This window comes from Oncorhynchus masou, chromosome 3 (assembly GCF_036934945.1).
Source record: "Oncorhynchus masou masou isolate Uvic2021 chromosome 3, UVic_Omas_1.1, whole genome shotgun sequence".
Lineage (NCBI taxonomy): Eukaryota > Metazoa > Chordata > Actinopteri > Salmoniformes > Salmonidae > Oncorhynchus > Oncorhynchus masou.
In genome coordinates, this window is record NC_088214.1 from 29,689,943 (window position 1) to 29,711,569 (window position 21,627).

At 40.7% G+C, this 21,627-nt stretch overlaps 1 protein-coding gene across 1 annotated transcript in view; it reads left to right on the top strand.

Moving 5' to 3' along the window:
• LOC135514213 (BMP/retinoic acid-inducible neural-specific protein 3-like) overlaps nt 1–21,627 on the top strand; it is a 118,492-nt gene that overhangs the window by 41,443 nt on the left and 55,422 nt on the right. The window contains exons 3-4 of the mRNA XM_064937529.1: nt 14,342–14,532; nt 15,842–16,023. Of these exons, the coding sequence (XP_064793601.1) occupies nt 14,342–14,532; nt 15,842–16,023 (373 nt within the window). The remainder of the gene's footprint in view (nt 1–14,341; nt 14,533–15,841; nt 16,024–21,627) is intronic.

The following is a 21,627-nucleotide window of genomic DNA, read 5'->3' on the forward strand; positions in this document are numbered from 1 at the left end:
TGGCCATCGTTGGAGGTTCCGGTCTGTGAACTGTCGCCGGACGCTCTGGACTGGGTACTGTCGCCGGACGCTCTGGACTGGGTACTGTCGCCGGACGCTCTGGACTGCCGAGGCGCACTGTAGGCCTGGTGCGTGGTGCCTGCACTGGTGTTACCGGGCTGGGGACACGCACCTCAGGGCGAGTGCGAAAAGCAGGAACAGGGCGTACTGGAATGTGGAGGCGCCCTTTAGGGAGAGTTCGAGGAGCAGGAACAGGACACACCTGACTGCGAAAGCGCACTTGAGGGAGAGTGCGAGGAGTTGGCATTGGGTCTTGAAGGTACACTGGAGACCTGATGTGTATAGCCGGCATCAATTGTACTTTAACACACGTTTCAGGACGAGTATGGAGAGCTGACTCAGGTGGCACCAAACTGACAACACGTTATTTTATTCCAAATCCGTGCGTCAACAAATCCCCCATTTCTCTCTCCTCCGAATCCTCCTTCGTCTCCCAGACTGGCTCTGGTTTACTCCTCGGCTCCGCCGACTGCTCCATTTGCCCCCCCCCCAAAACAATGTATTGGGGTTTCTGTGGTTGCCTTGACTCCTCGTATCGTCGCCTTTCCTCCTGTGCTATCTCCACCTGCTTCCATGGCAGGGTCTTGTCCCCTGCCATTACCTTCTCCCAGGTCCAGGATGTCCTCCACTCATCTTTCTCCCGGGCCCAGGATGCCCGCTCCTCATTCACACGATGCTTGGTCCTTATTTGGTAGGTTATTCTGTCACGTTCGTCATAACGAGTAGACCAAGGTGCAGCGTGACATAAATACATAACTCTTTAAATAAAGAGAGAACACTGAACAAACTATACCAAACAACAAAACGAACCGTGAAGCTAATATGGCTAGTGCAGACAGGCAACTAAACATAGAATATACTGTAACCCACAAAACCAAAATGGAAAATGGCAACTTAAATTGGGTTCCCAATCAGAGACAGCTGTTTATCGTTGTCTCCGATTGGGGATTCTATTTAGGTTGCCATTTTCCATTTTGGTTTTGTGGGTTACATTGTATGTTTAGTTGCATATATTCTATGTTTAGTTGCACTTCAGTGTTGTGGGGCAAAATGCATAGTGGATAGAATTAGAAATGTATTGTCGGATATTATTAATCCTAATCAGACAGTTTTTTTTTACATGGACGATACATTGGAGATAATATAAAAGACAAGTACTGGAAACAATAGACCACTATGAAAAATCTGGGAAACAAGGCCTATTCCAGTTTACCTATTTGCTTATGGCCATGCCTGTACCTAACAACTTTTTTTTTTAATTGTATGATTATAAATTATTCAATTTTATTTGGAACGGCAAGCCAAAAAAATGTTTATGGCCTTATCATATAATGAATATGAATTAGGAGGGCAGAAATGCTGAATTATTAAAGCATTAGACATTTCACTAACGGCTTCGGTCATACAAAAGCTATACTTAAATCTGAACTGGTCCTCTAACAGATTAGTAAGAATGTCTCACCCCGTGTTCAAGAATGGCCTTTTTCCCTTTATTCAGAATACAACCTCTCCTTGTCGGTTATTTGACAATGAAATAATCTCCAAAATATTGCTATTTTTAAAACAAACCATAGAAAGTTGCTTGCAATTTCAGTTTAGTCAACCAGAAAAGACAGAACAAATATTACAACAAGTATTATGGTTAAACTCAAATATACTAATGATAAAAACATTAATTTTGTCAAGCCCTGGTCAAAGTATATTGTGTTTGTCTTCATTTATTTGGTCAGGCCAGGGTGTGACATGGGTTTATTGTGGTGCGTTTTGTCTTGGGGCTTTGTTAGGTATTGGGTTTGTGGCTTAGTGGGGGTATCTAGCATAGTCTATGGCTGTCTGGAGTGGTTCTCAATCAGAGGCAGGTGTTTATCGTTGTCTCTGATTGGGAACCATATTTAGGCAGCCATATTCTTTGAGTGTTTCGTGGGTGATTGTTCCTGTCTCTGTGTTTGTTGTCACCAGATAGGCTGTTTAGGTTTTCACGTTACGTTTGTTGTTTTGTATTGTTTGTGTTTAATTTCGTTCATTAAACATGTATGAAAATTACCACGCTGCATTTTGGTCCGATCCTTGCTACACCTCTTCGCCAGAGGAGGAGTTAGAAGAAAACCGTAACAGCTTTTGGAAAGAATGTTTAAAAAACGTATAATCTTTGAAAAGTATATCATGAATAGGACTGGTGGAATTATATCAAATATATTGAAATGTCTGCTCTATCCAAAATTACAACCAAATAATTGCAGCGTTACTGCACAAATGGAAGAGGCAAGTGGAAGGGGGAGAAAGTAAGAAACTTGACTGTCGGCACTGCATTCAAAACAACAATTGGATACAAAACAATTGTGATAAATAAACAAGTATATCAGTTTCATTTAAGGACCAAAACATTGCCATACAGATTGCAAAATAGTTGGGAAGAGATTTTGGATGTACCGATTCCATGGCACATGGTTTATGAACTGATACACAAAATGACACCGGATTCAAAATTCTTGCAACCAATATATGAGGGATAAAACCATCTCAACTCTGCAGACTTTGCTGCCAAGAGACAGAATCATTAAAAAAACCTAGGTGTTATACATTAGGAATGTGACCAAAATAACTTTTATCACCTGAGGAACATTGCCACGGTGCAGCCGTTTCTCTCAGGCTGATACAGAGACTCATCCATGATTTTATTACAAGCAGTCTTGACTACTGTAATGCTCTCCTGTCTGGTCTACCCAAGAAAGCTATTGCTCAACTGCAAAACATACGGAATGCTGCAGCACAGGTACTGACCAAGACCAGATGGAGAGCACACATTACACTGGTTTATAGGTCTCTGCACTGGCTGCCTGTGAGTTTTAGAATTCATTTAAATATACTTCTATTGGTTTAGAAATCGATCCACCATTGGGCACCCCAATACACGTCAGATATGCTTTTATAATATGTACCCAGTAGGCCCCTCAGGTCCTCTGGCACTGGCCTTTTAACTATGGAGAGGCAGCCTTTAGAAATTATGCTGCCAGCCTCTGTAATAGCATAACAGAGAACCTGAGGGGGGCTGAAACTGTAGACCTTTTAAAAGAGATCTTAGAACACATCTTTCTAGCTTTTCTTTTCTTTAGGGTGCTTCTTAGTTATTCAGTTTTTGTCATTCTTTTGTTTTGTATCTTATTTTTGTTGTGTAGTAAATGTTTCAGCTTTTATTTTAATTGTTTTTTATTTGTTTATTTTCCTGTAAAGCACATTGCATTGCATTCCATGTTAAATTAGATCCTTGTTTTGATCACTGTCCATATGTAGCTTGTTTTTGGTCGCAGGTTCAGGAATGGCTGAGAATTGCAACATTTACCTGGAGCTACCTCTGCAAAAAGCAGTGGTGGATGATTTGAAAAGTTATAGTCAATCGATAATAATCAATAATATAATATACTTAGCAAAAATGTTTCTCTTTAATCTGTAGAAAGTGTGAGAATATAAAGGTTTAAAACTTTGGAAAACATCACAGCACAGTTGAAATATATAAGGCAAATATACATTTAAAATGGACGGTGTTCAGAGATAGACAGGAGGGGTTGAGGGGAGCTGAAGGGTGGGACTAAAAATAACAAACAAAAAACAAGATAAGTAATTCAAAATATACTTTGTCCGTCAAATGTAAATTGGTTTAAAACTTTTGTGAAACATCACAGCACAGTTGAAAAATATGGCAAATAGAAATCAAAACTGGATGGTCTTCAGAGAGAGATGGGAGGGATGTAGCTGAAGGGTGGGACTAAAAACAAACAAAAGATAACTAATGTAAAATATACTGTGCCCGTAAAATATATATAGTATGTATAAGCTGTAAGTAGAAGCCTAAGTGTTGTTGTCTATTAGTTTGGTGGTAGAGTTAGGGGAAAATATATTTTACTAATTATGTATACACTACACAGGTCAAAAGTTTGGACACACCTACTCATTCAAGGGTTTTTACTTTTTATATATTGTAGAATAATAGTGAAGACATCAAAATTATGGAATAACACATAACACATTATGGAATAACACATGGAATCAAAATATATTTTATATTTGAGCCACTCTTTACCTTGATGACAGCTTCTCACACTCTTGGCATTCTCTCAACCAGCTTGAGATAGTCAACAGGTGTGACTTGTTAAAAGTTAATTTGTGGAATTTCTTCTCTTCTTAATGTGTTTGAGCCAATCAGTTGTGTTGTGACAAGGTAGGGGTGGTATTATGGCAAGAACAGCTCAAATAAGCAAAGAGAAATGACAGTCCATCATTACTTTAAGACATGAGGTTCAGTCAATCCGGAAAATGTCAAGAACTTTGAAAGTTTCTTCAAGTGCAGTAGCAAAAACCATCAAGCGCTATGATGAAACTAGCTCTCATGAGGTCCGCCACAGGAAAGGAAGGCCCAGAGTTACCTCTGCTGCAGAGGAATGATTCATTAAAGTTACCAGCATCAGAAATTTCAGCCCAAATAAATGCTTCACAGAGTTCAAGTAACAGACACATCTCAACATCAACTGTTCAGAGGAGACTGCGGGGATCAGGCTTTCATGGTCGAATTGCTGCAAAGGAAACCAATAATAAGAAGAAACTTTCTTGGGCCAAGAAACACAAGCAATGGACATTTGACCAGTGGGAATCTGTCCTTTCGTCTGATGAGTACAAATTTGAGATTTATTGGTTCCAACCGGTATGGCTTTGTGAGATACAGAGTAGGTTAATAACGGATGACCAGAATTACAAGAGTTTGAAATAACTGCCTTGATGACTGCTTTGCATATTTTTGATGTCTTCACTATTATTCTACAATGGGGAAAATATTAGAAATGAAGAAAAACCCTTGAATGAGTAGGTGTGTCAAAATGTTGGACTTGTGATGTATATTGAAAATAAAATATACAATATAAATTATTTACAAAAAATATAAATGAGTGATTGGAAATTACGATGACAATAACATTGATGAAAGCCACGGTCTATCTGCAATATTAAAGCTGATCAACCCCCTAAAAATGTTATTTTTTTTTAAATAATGTAACATTTGGATACTTACTGAGACTTGGTTAAAACTTCTGTGCCAGACTCCGATGTGTCTCTAAATGGATATAATGTTTATAGATCTGACAGAGCTGGCAGAGGTAGGGCTGTCACCATATTCATAAAGAACAACATAAATGTTACTGTGTGTAATACCACTCTTGTCCCCAAGCAATTTGAATGTCTTGTACTAAATGTGGGCCTTGGTAATAATGCCCAACTAGAGTTAATCAACCCTCCCTTGACCCTCTCAATTTCTCTTAGCACATTGTCTGACTTGCTGTTTAACTATAATAATTCTGAATGATTAATATTGGGTGATCTTAACCTGGATTGGTTGTATGCCAGTATCAGTTAGACTGAAGTTTTTTTTGTACTGAGCTAAATTTCTCAACTGATAACTAAATCAACCCGCCACAACTTAAAACCCCCTGAAATACCATCTCTTCAGGATATCATTCTGACAAATGCTCCTCATAAGAATACATCCAATGGAATCTTTGCTAACGAGCTCAGTGACCATTGTCCCATTGCCTGTATTAGAGATGCTAAACTACCTCAATTGTGTCCATGCATTTATTACAAAGATACATTTTAGAACTTTCAATGAGCAACATTTCCTGTATGACCTGGGGTTGTATGGTTAGGAGGGTCTGTCCTCTATCTCTGATTACGATCAGGCCCTTAAATGTTTTACCTCTCTGTTTAACTCTGTAGATACAGTTGAAGTTGGAAGTTTACATACATTTTTGTTGGAGTCATTGAAACTAATTATTCAACCACTCCACAAATTTCTTGATAACAAACTATAGTTTTGGCATGTCGGTTAGGACATCTACTTTGTGCATGACACAAGTCATTTTTCCAACAATTGTTTACAGACACATTATTTCACTTATAATTCACTGTATCACAATTCCAGTGGGTCAAACGTTTACATGCATTAAATTGACTGTGCCTGTAAACAGCTTGGAAAATTCCAGAAAGTGATGTCATGGCTTTAGAAGCTTCTGATAGGCTATTTGACATCATTTGAGTCAATTGGAGGTGTACCTGTGAATGTATTTCAAGGCCTACCTTCAAACTCTGTGCCTCTTTGCTTGACATCATGGGAAAATCAAAAGAAATCAGCCAAGACCTCAGATTTTTTTAAATTTGACTTGCACAAGTCTGGTTCATCCTTGTAAGCAATTTCCAAATGCCTGAAGGTACCACGTTCATCTGAACAAACAATAGTATGCAAATATAAACACCGTGGGACAACGCAGCCATCATACCACTCAGGAAGGAGACGCGTTGTCTCCTAGAGATGAACGTACTTTGGTGAAAAAATGCAAATTAATCACAGAACAATAGCAAAGGACCTTGTGAAGATGCAGGAGGACAAAAGTATCCATATCCACAGTAAAACGAGTCCGATAGACGTTGAAAGGCCGCTCAGCAAGGAAGAATCCACGGCTCCATATCCGCCAGGAAAAAAACAGACTACGGTTTGCAACTGCACATGGGACAAAGATTGTACTTTTTGGAGAAATGTCCTCTGTTCTGATGAAATACAAATAGAACTGTTTGGCCATAATGACCATAGTTATGTGTGGAGGAAAAAGGGGGAGGCTTGCAAGCCAAAGAACACCATCTCAACCGTGAAGCACGGGGGTGGAAGCATCATGTTGAAGGAGTGCTTTGCTGCAGGAGGGACTGGTGCACTTCACAAAATAGATGGCATCATGAGGTAGAAAAATTATGTGGATATAATGAAGCAACATCTCAAGACAATAGTCAGGAAGTTAAAGCCTGGTCGCAAATGGGTCTTCCAAATAGACAATGACCACAAACATATTTCCAAAGTTGTGCAACAACAAAGTCAAGGTATTGGAGTGGCAATCACAAAGCCCTGACCTCACTCCTATAGAAAATGTGTGGGCAGAACTGAAAAAGCGTCTGAGAGCAAGGAGGCCTACAAACCTGACTCAGTTACACCAGCTCTGTCAGGAGGAATGGGCCAAACTTCACCCAACTTATTGTGGGAAGCTTGTAAGAAGGCTTCCCGAAACCTTTGACTCAAGTTAAACAATTTAAAGGCAATGCTACCAAATACTATTTGAGTGTATGTCAACTTCTGACCCATTGGGAATGTGATGAAAAGCTGAAATCAATCATTCTCTCTACTATTATTCTGACATGTCACCTTCTTAAAATAAAGTGGTGATCCTAACTGACCTAAAACAGGGAGTTTTTACTAGGATTAAATGTCAGGAATTGTGAAAAACTGAGTTTAAATGTATTTGGCTAAGGCGTATGTAAACTTCTGACTTCTATACCTTATAATATAAGAGATTAAGGACAGATCTAACTCACAGTTCAGTCCTTCAGACATTTTAAGAATACATGTCTTACTCTGGTTAGAAAAGCAAAGTCAACATACTTATGAATTGTGTATCTGAGAGTTGTGGAAACCAGCTAAAATCTGGACATGTTTTTTAACACCACCCCCTCATTGCCCCAGCATGTTATAACAGCAACTTTTCCTATAACAGACAACAATGACATGTGTGGTGCTTTTAATAACCATTTTGCCTCAGCTGACCATCTATTTGAAATAAATAGTTTCTGAAAATCCCTCAAGCTCCACTAGTCTTTTATTCATTTCTAAACAAATAGCAGAGAATGATGCACTTTCAGGCACTCACCTTTTTTAAAGAATGAAGTGCTTTGCAAAAAAACTGTCGCTTCATTCCTTTCTACTGCAGCTTTCTGCCCCGTCATTGTACAACTGTTGACCCACATTTTGTTTTTTAACAATTGCTTCTGGTGCTATTCCTAAAATCTGTAAGGCGGCGCATGCCCTTCCCCTTTATCCTTCTGACCTGGATAACTACCGCCCAATCTCTAAATTATATTGCCTTGTAAAAATATTAGAATCACTGGCAAACTCTCAGCTAATAACTTTTTAACTTCAAATGATATTCTCAATGTGTACCACTCTGGTTTTAGACCTGGACATAGCTATGCTTGTCTTAAATGAAAAAATAAATTGCTGTCATATTTATTGATCTGTCCACGGCTTTGGATACTCTCGACCATCCCAAATCAAATCAAATCAAATTTTATTTGTCACATACACATGGTTAGCAGATGTTAATGCGAGTGCAGCGAAATGCTTGTCCCCTACTCATTCAAAGGTTGTCTGTAATGGGCATCGACCAGGCATCTTGCATATGTCAGACAGGACACAATATGTGCTTTCTGATGGTTTTAAGTCAAATTACCTCAATATTACTAAAGGTGTCTCGCAGGGGTCAATTATGGGACCTGTCCTCTTTATTATTTATATAAATAATCTGCAAAAATCGAACATTCATCTGTATGCATATGACACTATTATGTACGCTATTGCCACTACAGCTGACCAGGCTAGGTAGGACCTGCAATCTGATTTGGTTGCCTTGCAGAAGTCCTTGTTGATTTAAAATGTGTACTTAATGCGGAAAAAAACTAAATGTATTTTGTTTTCTAATTTTCTTAGAAATATTTCAGATGGCTTACGTATTTATTCATTGGATGGTTCTTTAATCGAGCTGATTCCTGCATATAAATATCTGTGTATTTGACAATAAATTGACAGTTAAAAACATACGTATGAGCAAGTTAAAGCTGAGATTTAAGGTAGGCTTCTTTTATAGAAATAGATCATGCCCTAAACAGCAGGATTCCGATTGTACAGTGAACATTCCTGCCAGTTCTTGACTATGGGGACAAAATGTATCAGAATGCATTAGCCACTACTCTTAACCCTTTGGATGCCGTCTACCATAGTGCCCTTTGCTTTATCACAGGTGACAGTTTTAACACAAATCACAGCATCCTATATCAGAAGGTTGGCTGGTCCTCATTAATGTCCATTGGGTCACTGCATTACTCCCTCTTTGTTTACTAAGTTCTACTACACGAACGTACGACGTACCTAGTGTAACTTTGTTGTTGTTGACGTTTAAAACAAGTTACAAAGCACATTCAAAGGGTTGGTTAACTCTTGAGGTTGTATGGGTCTCCAGAGAATTAATGAAAATCCGCTTACATGTTTATGCGTCCCACTGCTGTAACAATTTGCAGATCTCATTCAAATTGGATGTTGGGACCAAGTAGCTGAGAAAGGTAACTGTTGTTTATGATTGTTTTAGTTTTTTGCTTATGTTATACTGAGCAAAAATATAATCGCAACATGCAACAATTTCAAAGATTTTACTGAGCTACAGTCAATTGAAATAAATTATTTAGGCCCTAATCTATGGATTTCACATGACAAGAGAGCATAGACCCACCCACTGTGGAGCCGGGCCCGGCCAATCAGAATTATTTTTCCCCCACAAAAGGCATAAATCAAATCAAATTTTATTTGTCACATACACATAGTTAGCAGATGTTAATACGAGTGTAGCGAAATTCTTGTGCTTCTAGTTCCGACAATGCAGTAATAACCAATGAGTATTCTAACATAATAATTTCACAACAGCTACCTTTTTTTTACACTTTACAAGTGTAAAGGAATGAAGAATATTTACATAAAAATGTATGAATGAGTGATGGTACAGAGGGGCATAGGCAAGATGCAGTAGATGGTATTGGGTACAATAAGTACATATGAGATGAGTAATGTAGGGTATGTAAACATAAAAGTGGCATTGTTTAAAGTGGCTAGTGATACATGTTTTACATAAAGATGGCAAGATGCAGAAGATGGTATAGAGTACAGTATATACATATGAGATGAGTAATGTAGGGTATGTAAACATTATATGAAGTGGCATTGTTTAAAGTGGCTAGTGATACATTTTTACATCCATTATTACATTATCAAAGTGGCTGGAGTTGAGTCAGCATGTTGGCAGCAGCCACTCAATGTAAGTGGTGGCTGTTTAACAGTCTGATGGCCTGTTTTTCAGTCTCTCGGTCCCTGCTTTGATGCACCTGTACTGACCTCGCCTTCTGGATGATAGCGGGGTGAACAGGCAGTGGCTCAGGTGGTTGTTGTCCTTGATGATCTTTATGGCCTTCCTGTGACATCGGGTGGTGTAGGTGTCCTGGAGGGCAGGTAGTTTGCCCCCTGGTGATGCGTTGTGCAGACTCACTACCCTCTGGAGAGCCTTACGGTTGTGGGCGGAGCAGTTGCCGTACCAGGCGGTGATACAGCCCGACAGGATGCTCTTGATTGTGCATATGTAAAAGTTTGTGAGTGCTTTTGGTGACAAGCCGAATTTCTTCAGCCCCCTAAGGTTGAAGAGGCGCTGATGCGCCTTCTTCACCACGCTGTCTGTGTGGGTGGACCAATTCAGTTTGTCCGTGATGTGTACACCGAGGAACTTAAAACTTACTACCCTCTCCACTACTGTCCCGTCGATGTGGATAGGGGGGTGCTCCCTCTGCTGTTTTCTGAAGTCCACGATCATCTCCTTTGTTTTTTGACGTTGAGTGTGAGGTTATTTTCCTGACACCACACTCCGTGGGCCCTCACCCCCTCCCTGTAGGCCGTCTTGTCGTTGTTGGTAATCAAGCCTACCACTGTAGTGTGGTCTGCAAACTTGATGATTGAGTTGGAGGCGTGCATAGCCACGCATTCGTGGGTGAATAGGGAGTACAGGAGAGGGCTCAGAACGCACCCTTGTGGGGCCCCAGTGTTGAGGATAAGCGGGGTTGAGATGTTACCTACCCTCACCACCTGGGGGCGGCCGGTCAGAAAGTCTAGTACCCAGTTGCACAGGGCTGGGTTGAGACTCAGGGTCTCGAGCTTGATGACGAAGTTTGGAGTGTACTATGGTGTTAAATGCTGAGCTGTAGTCATTCTCACATTGTCCAGATGGGTTAGGGCAGTGTGCAGTGTGGTTGCGATTGCGTCGTCTATGGATCTATTGGGGTAGTAAGCAAATTGGAGTGGGTCTAGGGTGTCTGGTAGGGTGGAGGTGATATGGTCCTCTACGAGTCTCTCAAAGCACTTCATGATGACGGAAGTGAGTGCTATGGGGCGTTACCTTACCTTTCTTGGGAACAGGAACAATGGTGGCCCTCTTGAAGCATGTGGGAACAGCAGACGGGGATAAGGATTGATTGAATATGTCCATAAACACACCAGCCAGCTGGTCTGCGTATGCCCTGAGGACGCGGCTGGGTTATGCCGTGTGGGCCTGCAGCCTTGCGAGGATTAACACGTTTAAATGTTTTACTCATGTTGGCTGCAGTGAAGGAGAGTCCGCAGGTTTTGGTAGCGGGCCATGTCAGTGGCACTGTATTGTCCCCAAAGCGAGCAAAGAAGTTGTTTAGTCTGTCTGGGAGCAAGACATCCTGGTCCGCGACGGGGCAGGTTTTCTTTTTGTAATCCGTGATTGACTGTAGAAACTGCTACATACCTCATGTCTAAGCCGTTGAATTGCAACTCCACTGTCTCTACACTGACGCTTAGCTTGTCTGATTGCCTTGCGGAGAGATTAGTTACACTGTTTGTATTCATTCATGTCACCTTGTGTTACGCCCTGACCTTAGAGATCCTTTTTTATTCCCTGTGTTTGGTTAGGTCAGGGTGTGACTCAGTAGATGCCCACCCGGACCCTCCCCTATAGGTTCAGGTTTGCGGCCGGAGTCTGCACCTTTGGGGGGGGGTACTGTCACGCCCTGACCTTAGAGATCCTTATTTCTTCTCTATGTTTTTATTTCAGGTCATGAAAAATGTGACCAAAACTTTCAGTATAACATATATTTACATTGCAGTCGGGAAGTTTTCAGACCCCTTAACTTTTACCACATTTTGTTTTACGTTACAGCCTTATTCCAAAATGGATTTAAAAAGAAATCCTCATCAATCTACACACAATAACCCATGATGAAAAGCAGAAAGCAAAAACAAATACCTTACTTACATGAGAATTCAGACCCTTTGCTATGAGACTCAAAATTGAGCTCAGGTAAATCCTGTATCCATTGATCATCCTTGAGAAGTTTTACAACTTGATTGGAGTACAACTGGTAAATTCAATTAATTGGGCATGATTTGGAAAGGCACACACCTGTATTTATAATGTCCCACAGTTGACAGAGCAAAAACCATGTCAGGAGGTCGAAGGAATTGTCCGTAGAGCTCCGAGACAGGATTGTGTCATTGCACAGATCTGAGGAAGGGTACCAATAAAATTCTACAGAATTGAAGATCCCAAGAACACAGTGCCCTTCATCATTCTTAAATGGAAGAAGTTTGGAACCACCAAGACTCTTCCTAGAGCTGGTCGGTTGGCCAAACTGTGCAATCGGGGAAGAAGAGCCTTGGTCAGGGAGGTGACCAAGAACCTGATGCTCACTATGACAGAGCTCCAGAGTTCCTTTGTGGGGATGGGTGAAACTGCAAGAAGGACAACCATCTCTGCAGCACTCCACCAATCAGGCCTTTATGGTAGAGTGGCCAGATGGAAGCCACACCTCAATAAAAGGCACATGAAAGCCTGCTTGGAGTTTGCCAAAAGGCACCTAAAGAACTCTCAGACTTTGAGAAACAAGATTCTCTGGTATGATGAAACCAAGATGGAACTCTTTGGCCTGAATGCCAAGCATCATGTCTGGAGTAAACCTGGCACCATTCCTACGGTGAAGCATGGTGGTGGTATCATCATGCTGTGGGGATGTCTTTCAGCAGCAGGGACTGGGAGACTAGTCAGAATCGAGGGAAAGATATGAACAGAACAAAGTGAAGAGAGATCCTTGATGAAAACCTGTTCCAGAGTGCTCAGGATCTCAGGTTGGAGCAAAGGTTCACCTTCCTACAGAACAACGACCCTAAGCACACAGCCAAGAAAACGCAGGAGTGGCTTTGGGACAAGTGGCTTTGGGACAAGTCTCTGAATGTCCTTGAGTGGCCCAGCCAGAGGCCAGTGTGGACTCCCTGTTAAAATAAAGGTTAAATAAAGGCTAATATATACTGAAAGCAGCTGTTGTGATCCACGTTAAATCCATACATACTGTACAGTTGGTTACATTTTGTATGGATTTAGGCTTCCTCATGCAAGCATGCTTTATGAATATATTTTCTAAATCACGCCCTCAACGCAGGTGTGGAATACATTATCATCTGCAAGATCTGATACATACAGAGAGATCCAGACGATGTTATTAACTTATTAAACATTATCTTCTATGTTGTAACTGAAACTAACTTAGGGGTAACATTCATAGAAATAGAATGAATCACTCTAATTATATGGTGATATGTTTCACAAACACGTACAAGTAGAAGCCTTGGAAAAAAGTATGTTTCAGTGAGAAACATAGTGGAATGTTAAAACAGTGGTAATATCCAGGTGCTCTGTTGTTTTCGAATGGGGAATGGAATAGAGGTAGAGAGTTTTGGCTTAAACAATTCCCTACAATCCTGCAGAGCTGCAGGTGCAGTCAGCTTGTTCTAAAGCCCTGTAATTAAGAGCATCTATCATCATTAGCACTGGTACGGTCAGCCAATGCTTTTTACAATTAACTCCTCGAAATCCCCATGGAAGAAAAGTAATGCTCTGTTCACAACCTCTGTCATCACAAATTTTTCAGTCAAGACAACATCATCCAAAACTAATGGGCAGCATCTCATGGTCTTTGCACATTATAGGCAAAGACTTGTATGATAATGTGATGTAAGATTTGAGGTTTACTTTGGATGCTTGGATTATCCCCATCAACATTGGCTTGCTATTGGTTCGTATCCCTCAAAATTATTCCAAAGACCGGTGTTTTTTCTCATGGTTTTGAAAGAAATGTTTGTGTACGCTACTGCACATTTTTACAGAAATTGAACTGTAGAGTTTGTTCTTAAAGTCCTTGTAATTGTGCAAGCCATACTTAGTACCAACTAACAGTATGCAATTACACTTTAATTATTATACTTACATGGTATGGTAATACCAATGTTATTCCTGTGGCAAAATGCCTATATATTGTAAGGTTGGACTAAATATGTTTTCTATACTTTCTTTCATTGAATAATGATCAAACATTTTCCATGTTGTGTACTGTATGTTGTCAAATAACTTTAAATGTATTTGATGTCTATACCATTCATTCACATCTCCTGTAACATCAAGCTAGATTTTCTGCTGATATTTGCATTCCTCACATAAGTACCAGCCAATGAAATGACCCAAACACCATGAATCAGATGGATTTAAAAAATTTCCCATGGTTCACTTGAATTGAGATCAGTTTGTTGTTGCAGGGAATTCAGCCATTGGAAAGTGAACAGCTTGGCTACAGAGAAGAGGGACTTTTTTAAGGCACCCTTGCCGCTGGCGCCGGAGTTTCTACGCAACCTGAGGTTGCTGGGTCGAAGACCAAGTCTGCAGCAGATCCACGAGAACTTGATCAAGAAATATGGAACTCACTTTTTGGTGTCTGCTACGCTAGGAGGTAAGGAGCTTCACATACACCTACTCAGTGGCACTTAGCTTTAGGCTTTGTGGCTAAGGGATGTTGTTAGTTACTCATCTTAGTCTGTTTTCAAAATTGCTTCGGTGTAATTTCATCTCCTCAGATATTGATCATGTTGACTGCTTTCAAACAAACCAAAAATTACTCATACTGTATATATTTAGTCTGCTCATGATATCACTGTTGACAGGGCGACAGGTAGCATAGTGGTTAAGAGCATTGGGGCAGTAACAAAAAGGTCGCTGGTTTGAATCCCTGAGCAGGCAAGATGTAAAAATCTGCCGTTTTGCCCTAAAGCAAGGCAGTTAACCCCCAATATCGACTGCTGCCCGGGCGCCGATGACATTGATTAAGGCGGAAGTCCCATTTTGTTTGAATACATTCACTTGTGCAACTGACTAGGTATCCCCATACCAGTAATTTACGTCGAACAAAACTTAATTTTTACAATTCAAAATAAGTTAATGTTAATAAATATGGTCTGTCATTCTCTGTTAGTATGGACGAAGTCTGCTTTGTTGATTTGGCAATCCATGATTGAAGTAACGCTGAATAGATGAGGGAAATTCCAACAGGCATGCACATAGTTTGAGATATTGAATGCTCTTCTCCCCCTAGCATCTAAAAAAATATTGGACAAACAGTCCTGGTTGTGGTCTCTAAACATTTGCTATGACATCAACCAGAATACTACTACGTCTGATGATATGTAGGCACTAATTATTATGCCACTTAATGGTGGATATATGAACTGAAGTTACAGAGTCGAAGTGACAAGAAAGATGAATGCAGTGGAAAAGCCATACTGAGCTCTTGTAATTACCGGCTCAAACAAAAGAGATGGGACTATACACTGCATGCTAATGAGATAATTGCAAATAGCAATGCACACATTCTTATGCCGGGTGCTGATGGTATCTCATAGCCCCAAGGTAGAAGAGAGCTAAGCACGCTGTCTGGTCTAGCAGCATCATGTGAATACTATAGTGTTCTTTTGAAAAGTCTGGGTTTTCATACAAGACAGAGATAGACCTTCATAATCTGTCTGCAGTCTATGAGCTTTTGTCTGAATGCCTCAGTTAATTCCTTTCATGGAGGATAATGGCACCCATTACTCTCAACAAGTATTAAAACTTTCGGTGTCATTATGATTAAAGTGACCCAGTTTTTGTAGTTGTTCTTTTTTTAAGGACCATGTGTAACTTTGATTGAATATCCCTCTGGGATTTTTTTTATCTTCTATTCTATTGTCTTCTATTCTATTGTCTTCTATTCTATCTTTCTACAGGAGAAGAATCGTTGACAATCTTCCTGGATAAGCAGAAGCTCAGTAAGAAATCGGTGGGACAAGGAAACAGCTCTGTAGTCTCCCTGGAAGTATTGCATCAGTTGGCTGCCTCTTATTTCACAGACCGTGAGAGCACCTTGAGACGACTTCACCACCTACAGATAGCCACCTCCGCCATAAAGGTAGATCTACTGCTACTCTCAAGGACACTCAGTCATTGAAGCATCCAGTTTCTTTTCTGAATATGTTTGTTTAGTTTGACAGAGTATATTCCATTTTTCAACTGATTATACATGGAACTTGTATTTAGCAGGTGTATTTTTTATGTGAAACAAAATGAAGGTAGCCTACTGAGACCTTTGGCATTGAGAATTTGTTCTGTCTGTCTCTAATACAATGCTTAAGGTCGCATGGGTAATGTTTTGTTGCTTAGCAGCTAACTACTTAGCATACATTTGAGTTCCAAACATACACTCTAAAAGGCAGGATTATCATCTGCATGTATTCAGAACTGCTGTATCATGATGACAGGAGGTGAGTGGGTGGACAGGGCTTGCTTTAAACTCATTGAAATAACAAAATTAATTTGACACAGGACTGTAATATTTCTCAACTGTTCACCTTGATTAAAAAAAACGTATTCTGAACATTTGAGACTTGGCCATGATTTTGAATATATACTTACAGTGCCTTGCGAAAGTATTCGGCCCCCTTGAACTTTGCGACCTTTTGCCACATTTCAGGCTTCAAACATAAAGATATAAAACTGTATTTTTTTGTGATGAATCAACAACAAGTGGGACACAATCATGAAGTGGAACGACATTTACTGGATATTTCAAACTTTTTTAACAAATCAAAAACTGAAAAATTGGGCGTGCAAAATTATTCAGCCCCCTTAAGTTAATACTTTGTAGCGTCACCTTTTGCTGCGATTACAGCTGTAAGTCGCTTGGGGTATGTCTCTATCAGTTTTGCACATCGAGAGACTGACATTCATTCCCATTCCTCCTTGCAAAACAGCTCGAGCTCAGTGAGGTTGGATGGAGAGCATTTGTGAACAGCAGGTTTCAGTTCTTTCCACAGATTCTCGATTGGATTCAGGTCTGGACTTTGACTTGGCCATTCTAACACCTGGATATGTTTATTTTTGAACCATTCCATTGTAGATTTTGCTTTATGTTTTGGATCATTGTCTTGTTGGAAGACAAATCTCCGTCCCAGTCTCAGGTCTTTTGCAGACTCCATCAGGTTTTCTTCCAGAATGGTCCTGTATTTGGCTCCATCCATCTTACCATCAATTTTAACCATCTTCCCTGTCCCTGCTGAAGAAAAGCAGGCCCAAACCATGATGCTGCCACCACCATGTTTGACAGTGGGTATGGTGTGTTCAGGGTGATGAGCTGTGTTGCTTTTACGCCAAACATAACGTTTTGCATTCTTGCCAAAAAGTTAAATTTTGGTTTCATCTGACCAGAGCACCTTCTTCCACATGTTTGGTGTGTCTCCCAGGTGGCTTGTGGCAAACTTTAAACAACACTTTTTATGGATATCTTTAAGAAATGGCTTTCTTCTTGCCACTCTTCCATAAAGGCCAGATTTGTGCAATATACTACTGATTGTTGTCCTATGGACAGAGTCTCCCACCTCAGCTGTAGATCTCTGCAGTTCATCCAGAGTGATCATGGGCCTCTTGGCTGCATCTCTGATCAGTCTTCTCCTGGTATGAGCTGAAAGTTTAGAGGGAAGGCCAGGTCTTGGTAGATTTGCAGTGGTCTGATACTCCTTCCATTTCTTTATTATCGCTTGCACAGTGCTCCTTGGGATGTTTAAAACTTGGGAAATCTTTTTGTATCCAAATCCGGCTTTAAACTTCTTCACAACAGTATCTCGGACCTGCCTGGTGTGTTCCTTGTTCTTCATGATGCTCTCTGCGCTTTTAACAGATCTCTGAGACTATCACAGTGCAGGTGCATTTATACGGAGACTTGATTACACACAGGTGGATTGTATTTATCATCATTAGTCATTTAGGTCAACATTGGATCATTCAGAGATCCTCACTGAACTTCTGGAGAGAGTTTGCTGCACTGAAAGTAAAGGGGCTGAATAATTTTGCACGCCCAATTTTTCAGTTTTTGATTTGTTAAAAATGTTTGAAATATCCAATAAATGTCGTTCCACTTCATGATTGTGTCCCACTTGTTGTTGATTCTTCACAAAAAAATACAGTTTTATATCTTTATGTTTGAAGCCTGAAATGTGTCAAAAGGTCACAAAGTTCAAGGGGGCCGAATACTTTCGCAAGGCACTGTATATTTGACATTTTAGTCATTTAGCAGACGGTCTTATCCAGAGCGATATTAGTGCATTCATCTTAAGATAGCTCGGTGAGACAACAACATATCACCATCGCAGGAAGTACATTTACGCAGATGTGGGATTTATTTAAAATACTCTTTAAAGAGAGGTAGGGTTTTAGACGTTGTCAGAAGATGGGCAGGGACTCATTTGTCCTGACTTTAGGGAGGAGCTTGTTCCACCTTTGGCGTGCCAAGACAGAGAAAGTCGAGCATTGACAGTTTGAATGGAAACTGCCCAGTGCCAAGACATCAGATGTGCAGGGTAGGGAGAGGCAGTTCCCTTTGCTGCTCTGTAGGTAAGCACCTGGGACTTGAAAATTATGCAAGCTTAAAGGAAGCCAGTGGAGTGTGCGGAGGAGCGGGGTGACAAGGGAGAACTTGGGAAGACAGAACACCAGGCTTGCTGTGATGTTCTGGATAAGTTGCAGCCAAAACAGGGTTGCAGTACTCTGAATGGGAGATGACTAGAACCTAGAACTAGAACACTTCCTACAGATGTTGTAGAGAATGAACCTTTCAGGAGTGAGTCAAGAGAAAAGAGGAGAGGGCCTAGAACCGAGCCTTGGTGGGCATTAGTAGTAATAACATGTGGTGCAGACACAGATCTGTGACCTGCTGTGTAGGATGCAATCCAGAAGTGTGCAAAGAATGCACATTCCACGCAGCCCTGCGAGGGTGGAGAGGAGGATACAACCAAATCAAATTGTATTTGTCACATGCGATGAGGAGAATGCACAGATATGAACTTGAAAAGTTATTAATAAACCAATTAGGCACATTTGGGCAGTCTTGATACAACATTTTGAACAGAAATACAATGGTTCATTGGATCAGTCTAAAACTTTGCACATACACTGCTGCCATCTAGTGGCCAAATGTAAATTGCGTCCGGGCTGAAATAATACATTATGGCCTCTCTCTTGCATTTCAAAGATGGTACAAAAACAATACAAAAATCAGTTATTTTTCTTTGTATTATCTTTTACCAGATCTAATGTGTTATATTCTCCTACATTAATTTCACATTTTCACAAACTTCAAAGTGTTTCCTTTTAAATGGTGTCAATAATATGCATGTCCTTGCTTCAGGTCCTGCGCTAAAGGCAGTTATATTTAGGTATGTAATTTTAGGCAAAAATTGAAAAAAAGGGGCAGATCCTTAAGATCCCAGTGATCTGATGGTTCAGGGTGTCGAAGGCAGCAGATATACATTACATTATCAAAAGTATGTGGACACCTGCTCGTTGGTTGAACATTCATTCCAAAACCATGGTAATTAATATGGAGTTGGTCCCACCTTTGCTGCTATAACAGCCTCCACTCTTCTGGGAAGGCTTTTGAATAAATGTTGGAACATTGTTGCGGGGACTTGCTTCCATTCAGCCAATACCTCCCAAAGGTGTTCAATGGGGTTGAGGTTAGAGCCCTGTGCAGGCCAGTCAAGTTCTTACACACCAATCGTGACAAACCATTTCTGTATGGACCTTGCTTTGTGCTTTTCCCTTCACTGGAATTAAGGGGCCTAGCCCGAACCATGAAAAACAGCCCCAGACCATTATTCCTCCTCCAGCAAACTTTACAGTTGGCACTATGCATTGGGGTATGTAGCATTCTTCTGGCACCCGCCAAACACAGATTTGTCCATTGGACTGCCAGATTGTGAAGCGTGATTCATCACTCCAGAGAACACGTTTCCACTGCTCCAGAGTTGAATTGCAGCAAGCTTTACACAACTACAGCCAACGCTTGGAATTGTGCATGGTGACCTTAGGCTTGTATGTGGCTGCTCGGCCATGGAAACCCATTTCATGAAGCTCCCGACAAACAGTTCTTGTCCACATACTTCTGTGTATATATATAGTATATCTAGGCGGATGAGAACAGAGGAGAGAGTCAGCATGTTGTGCTGCGACTCATAGAAAGCCTTTCAGATAGATTTGTTTTACCCCTTTTTTCAATCTTGTCTCTTCACTGCAACTCCCCAACGGGCTCGGGATGTGAAGGTCGAGTCATGCGTCCTCCAAAATATGACCCGCAAACCTTGCTTCTTAACACCCGCCCAACCCGGAAGCCAGTCGCACCAATGTTTCGGAGAATACACCACTCAACTGACAACGAGGTCAGCCTGCAGGCGCCCGGTCTGCCACAATGAGTTGCTAGAGCGCGATGAGCCAAGTAAAGCCCCCCGGCCAAACCCTCCCCTAACCCAGATGACGTTGGGCCAATTGTGTGGCGCCCAATGGGACTTCCGATCACGGCCAGTTGTGATACAGCCTGGGATTGAACGGGGGTCTGTAGTGATGCCTCTAGCACTGCGATGCAGTGCCTTAGACCGAAGGCCTCCCGCTATGCCACTCGGGAGGCCTCAGATGTTTTTTATTAAACCAAGCAGAAAGAGCCATAGCTCTAGTACTACAGTGGTGTTCTATTTAGCCTATTAGATTCAATTGGGGTATTTTAGACTTTTTAATGATCAGACTTTACATTATTTAGACAACATCCTGGTCAGCTAGTCATTCATATTGTTCTTTAAATAGACATGTGTTACAGTTTATTTTAGATTCCTTTATTTTCTGAATATTTACCTGTGATGCGACATACCGTGTGGTGTAAGTTATTCTCTCTTACCAAATTGTGTCTTGTGTTCCCCAAACGTCTAGTGGCGTCTAGAGGACAAATGTCCCATTTGACCAATGATACACTTGACTGTCATGACTACATACAGTACAATACCTTTATTTGTTATGACAATTGTCCTTGATGTATTGTGAGTAGGTTTGGCCATAGACTACACTAAGAGCAAAATATGAAGATAATGATAGCAATGTGACATGATCCCAGTAGCAGTACTATACTGTATATTTACAGCTTGATTGTTAATTGATTGAACTACATTGAATTGAATCTACTTAAATAGTGCTGTTTGGACTGTACGATTATTTGTCAAGGTCTATAAAGTTAACATTAGCATTTCAGAGGACTGGTACCTTAATATTTGTCAGAAAGTTTCACAACCGTCTGTACTAGCTGTATGCATCTTAGCTAACTGGCAGACAGCAGGACTGTCTAAAAAACATAAGCTGCCAGGTCCGATTAAGCACCAGGAATCAGCGCTTTGAACAACACTGAGTATACAAAACATTAGGAACACCGACATGGTGAATCCAGGTGAACGCTGTGATCTTATTATTGATGTCACCTGTTAAATCCACTTTAATCAGTGTAGATGAAGGGGAGGAGACAGATTAATTAAAGAAGGATTTTTAAGCCTTGACACAACTGAGACATGGATTGTGTATGTGTGCTATTAACCACGTTTCCATCCCCTGTTTGTCAGTGTAAAGTCATACCGTACAAAAAAAATCATGACAACTGTGACGGAAACAGGACGTTTCTATGCAATTTTATAAATTTTGACAGATA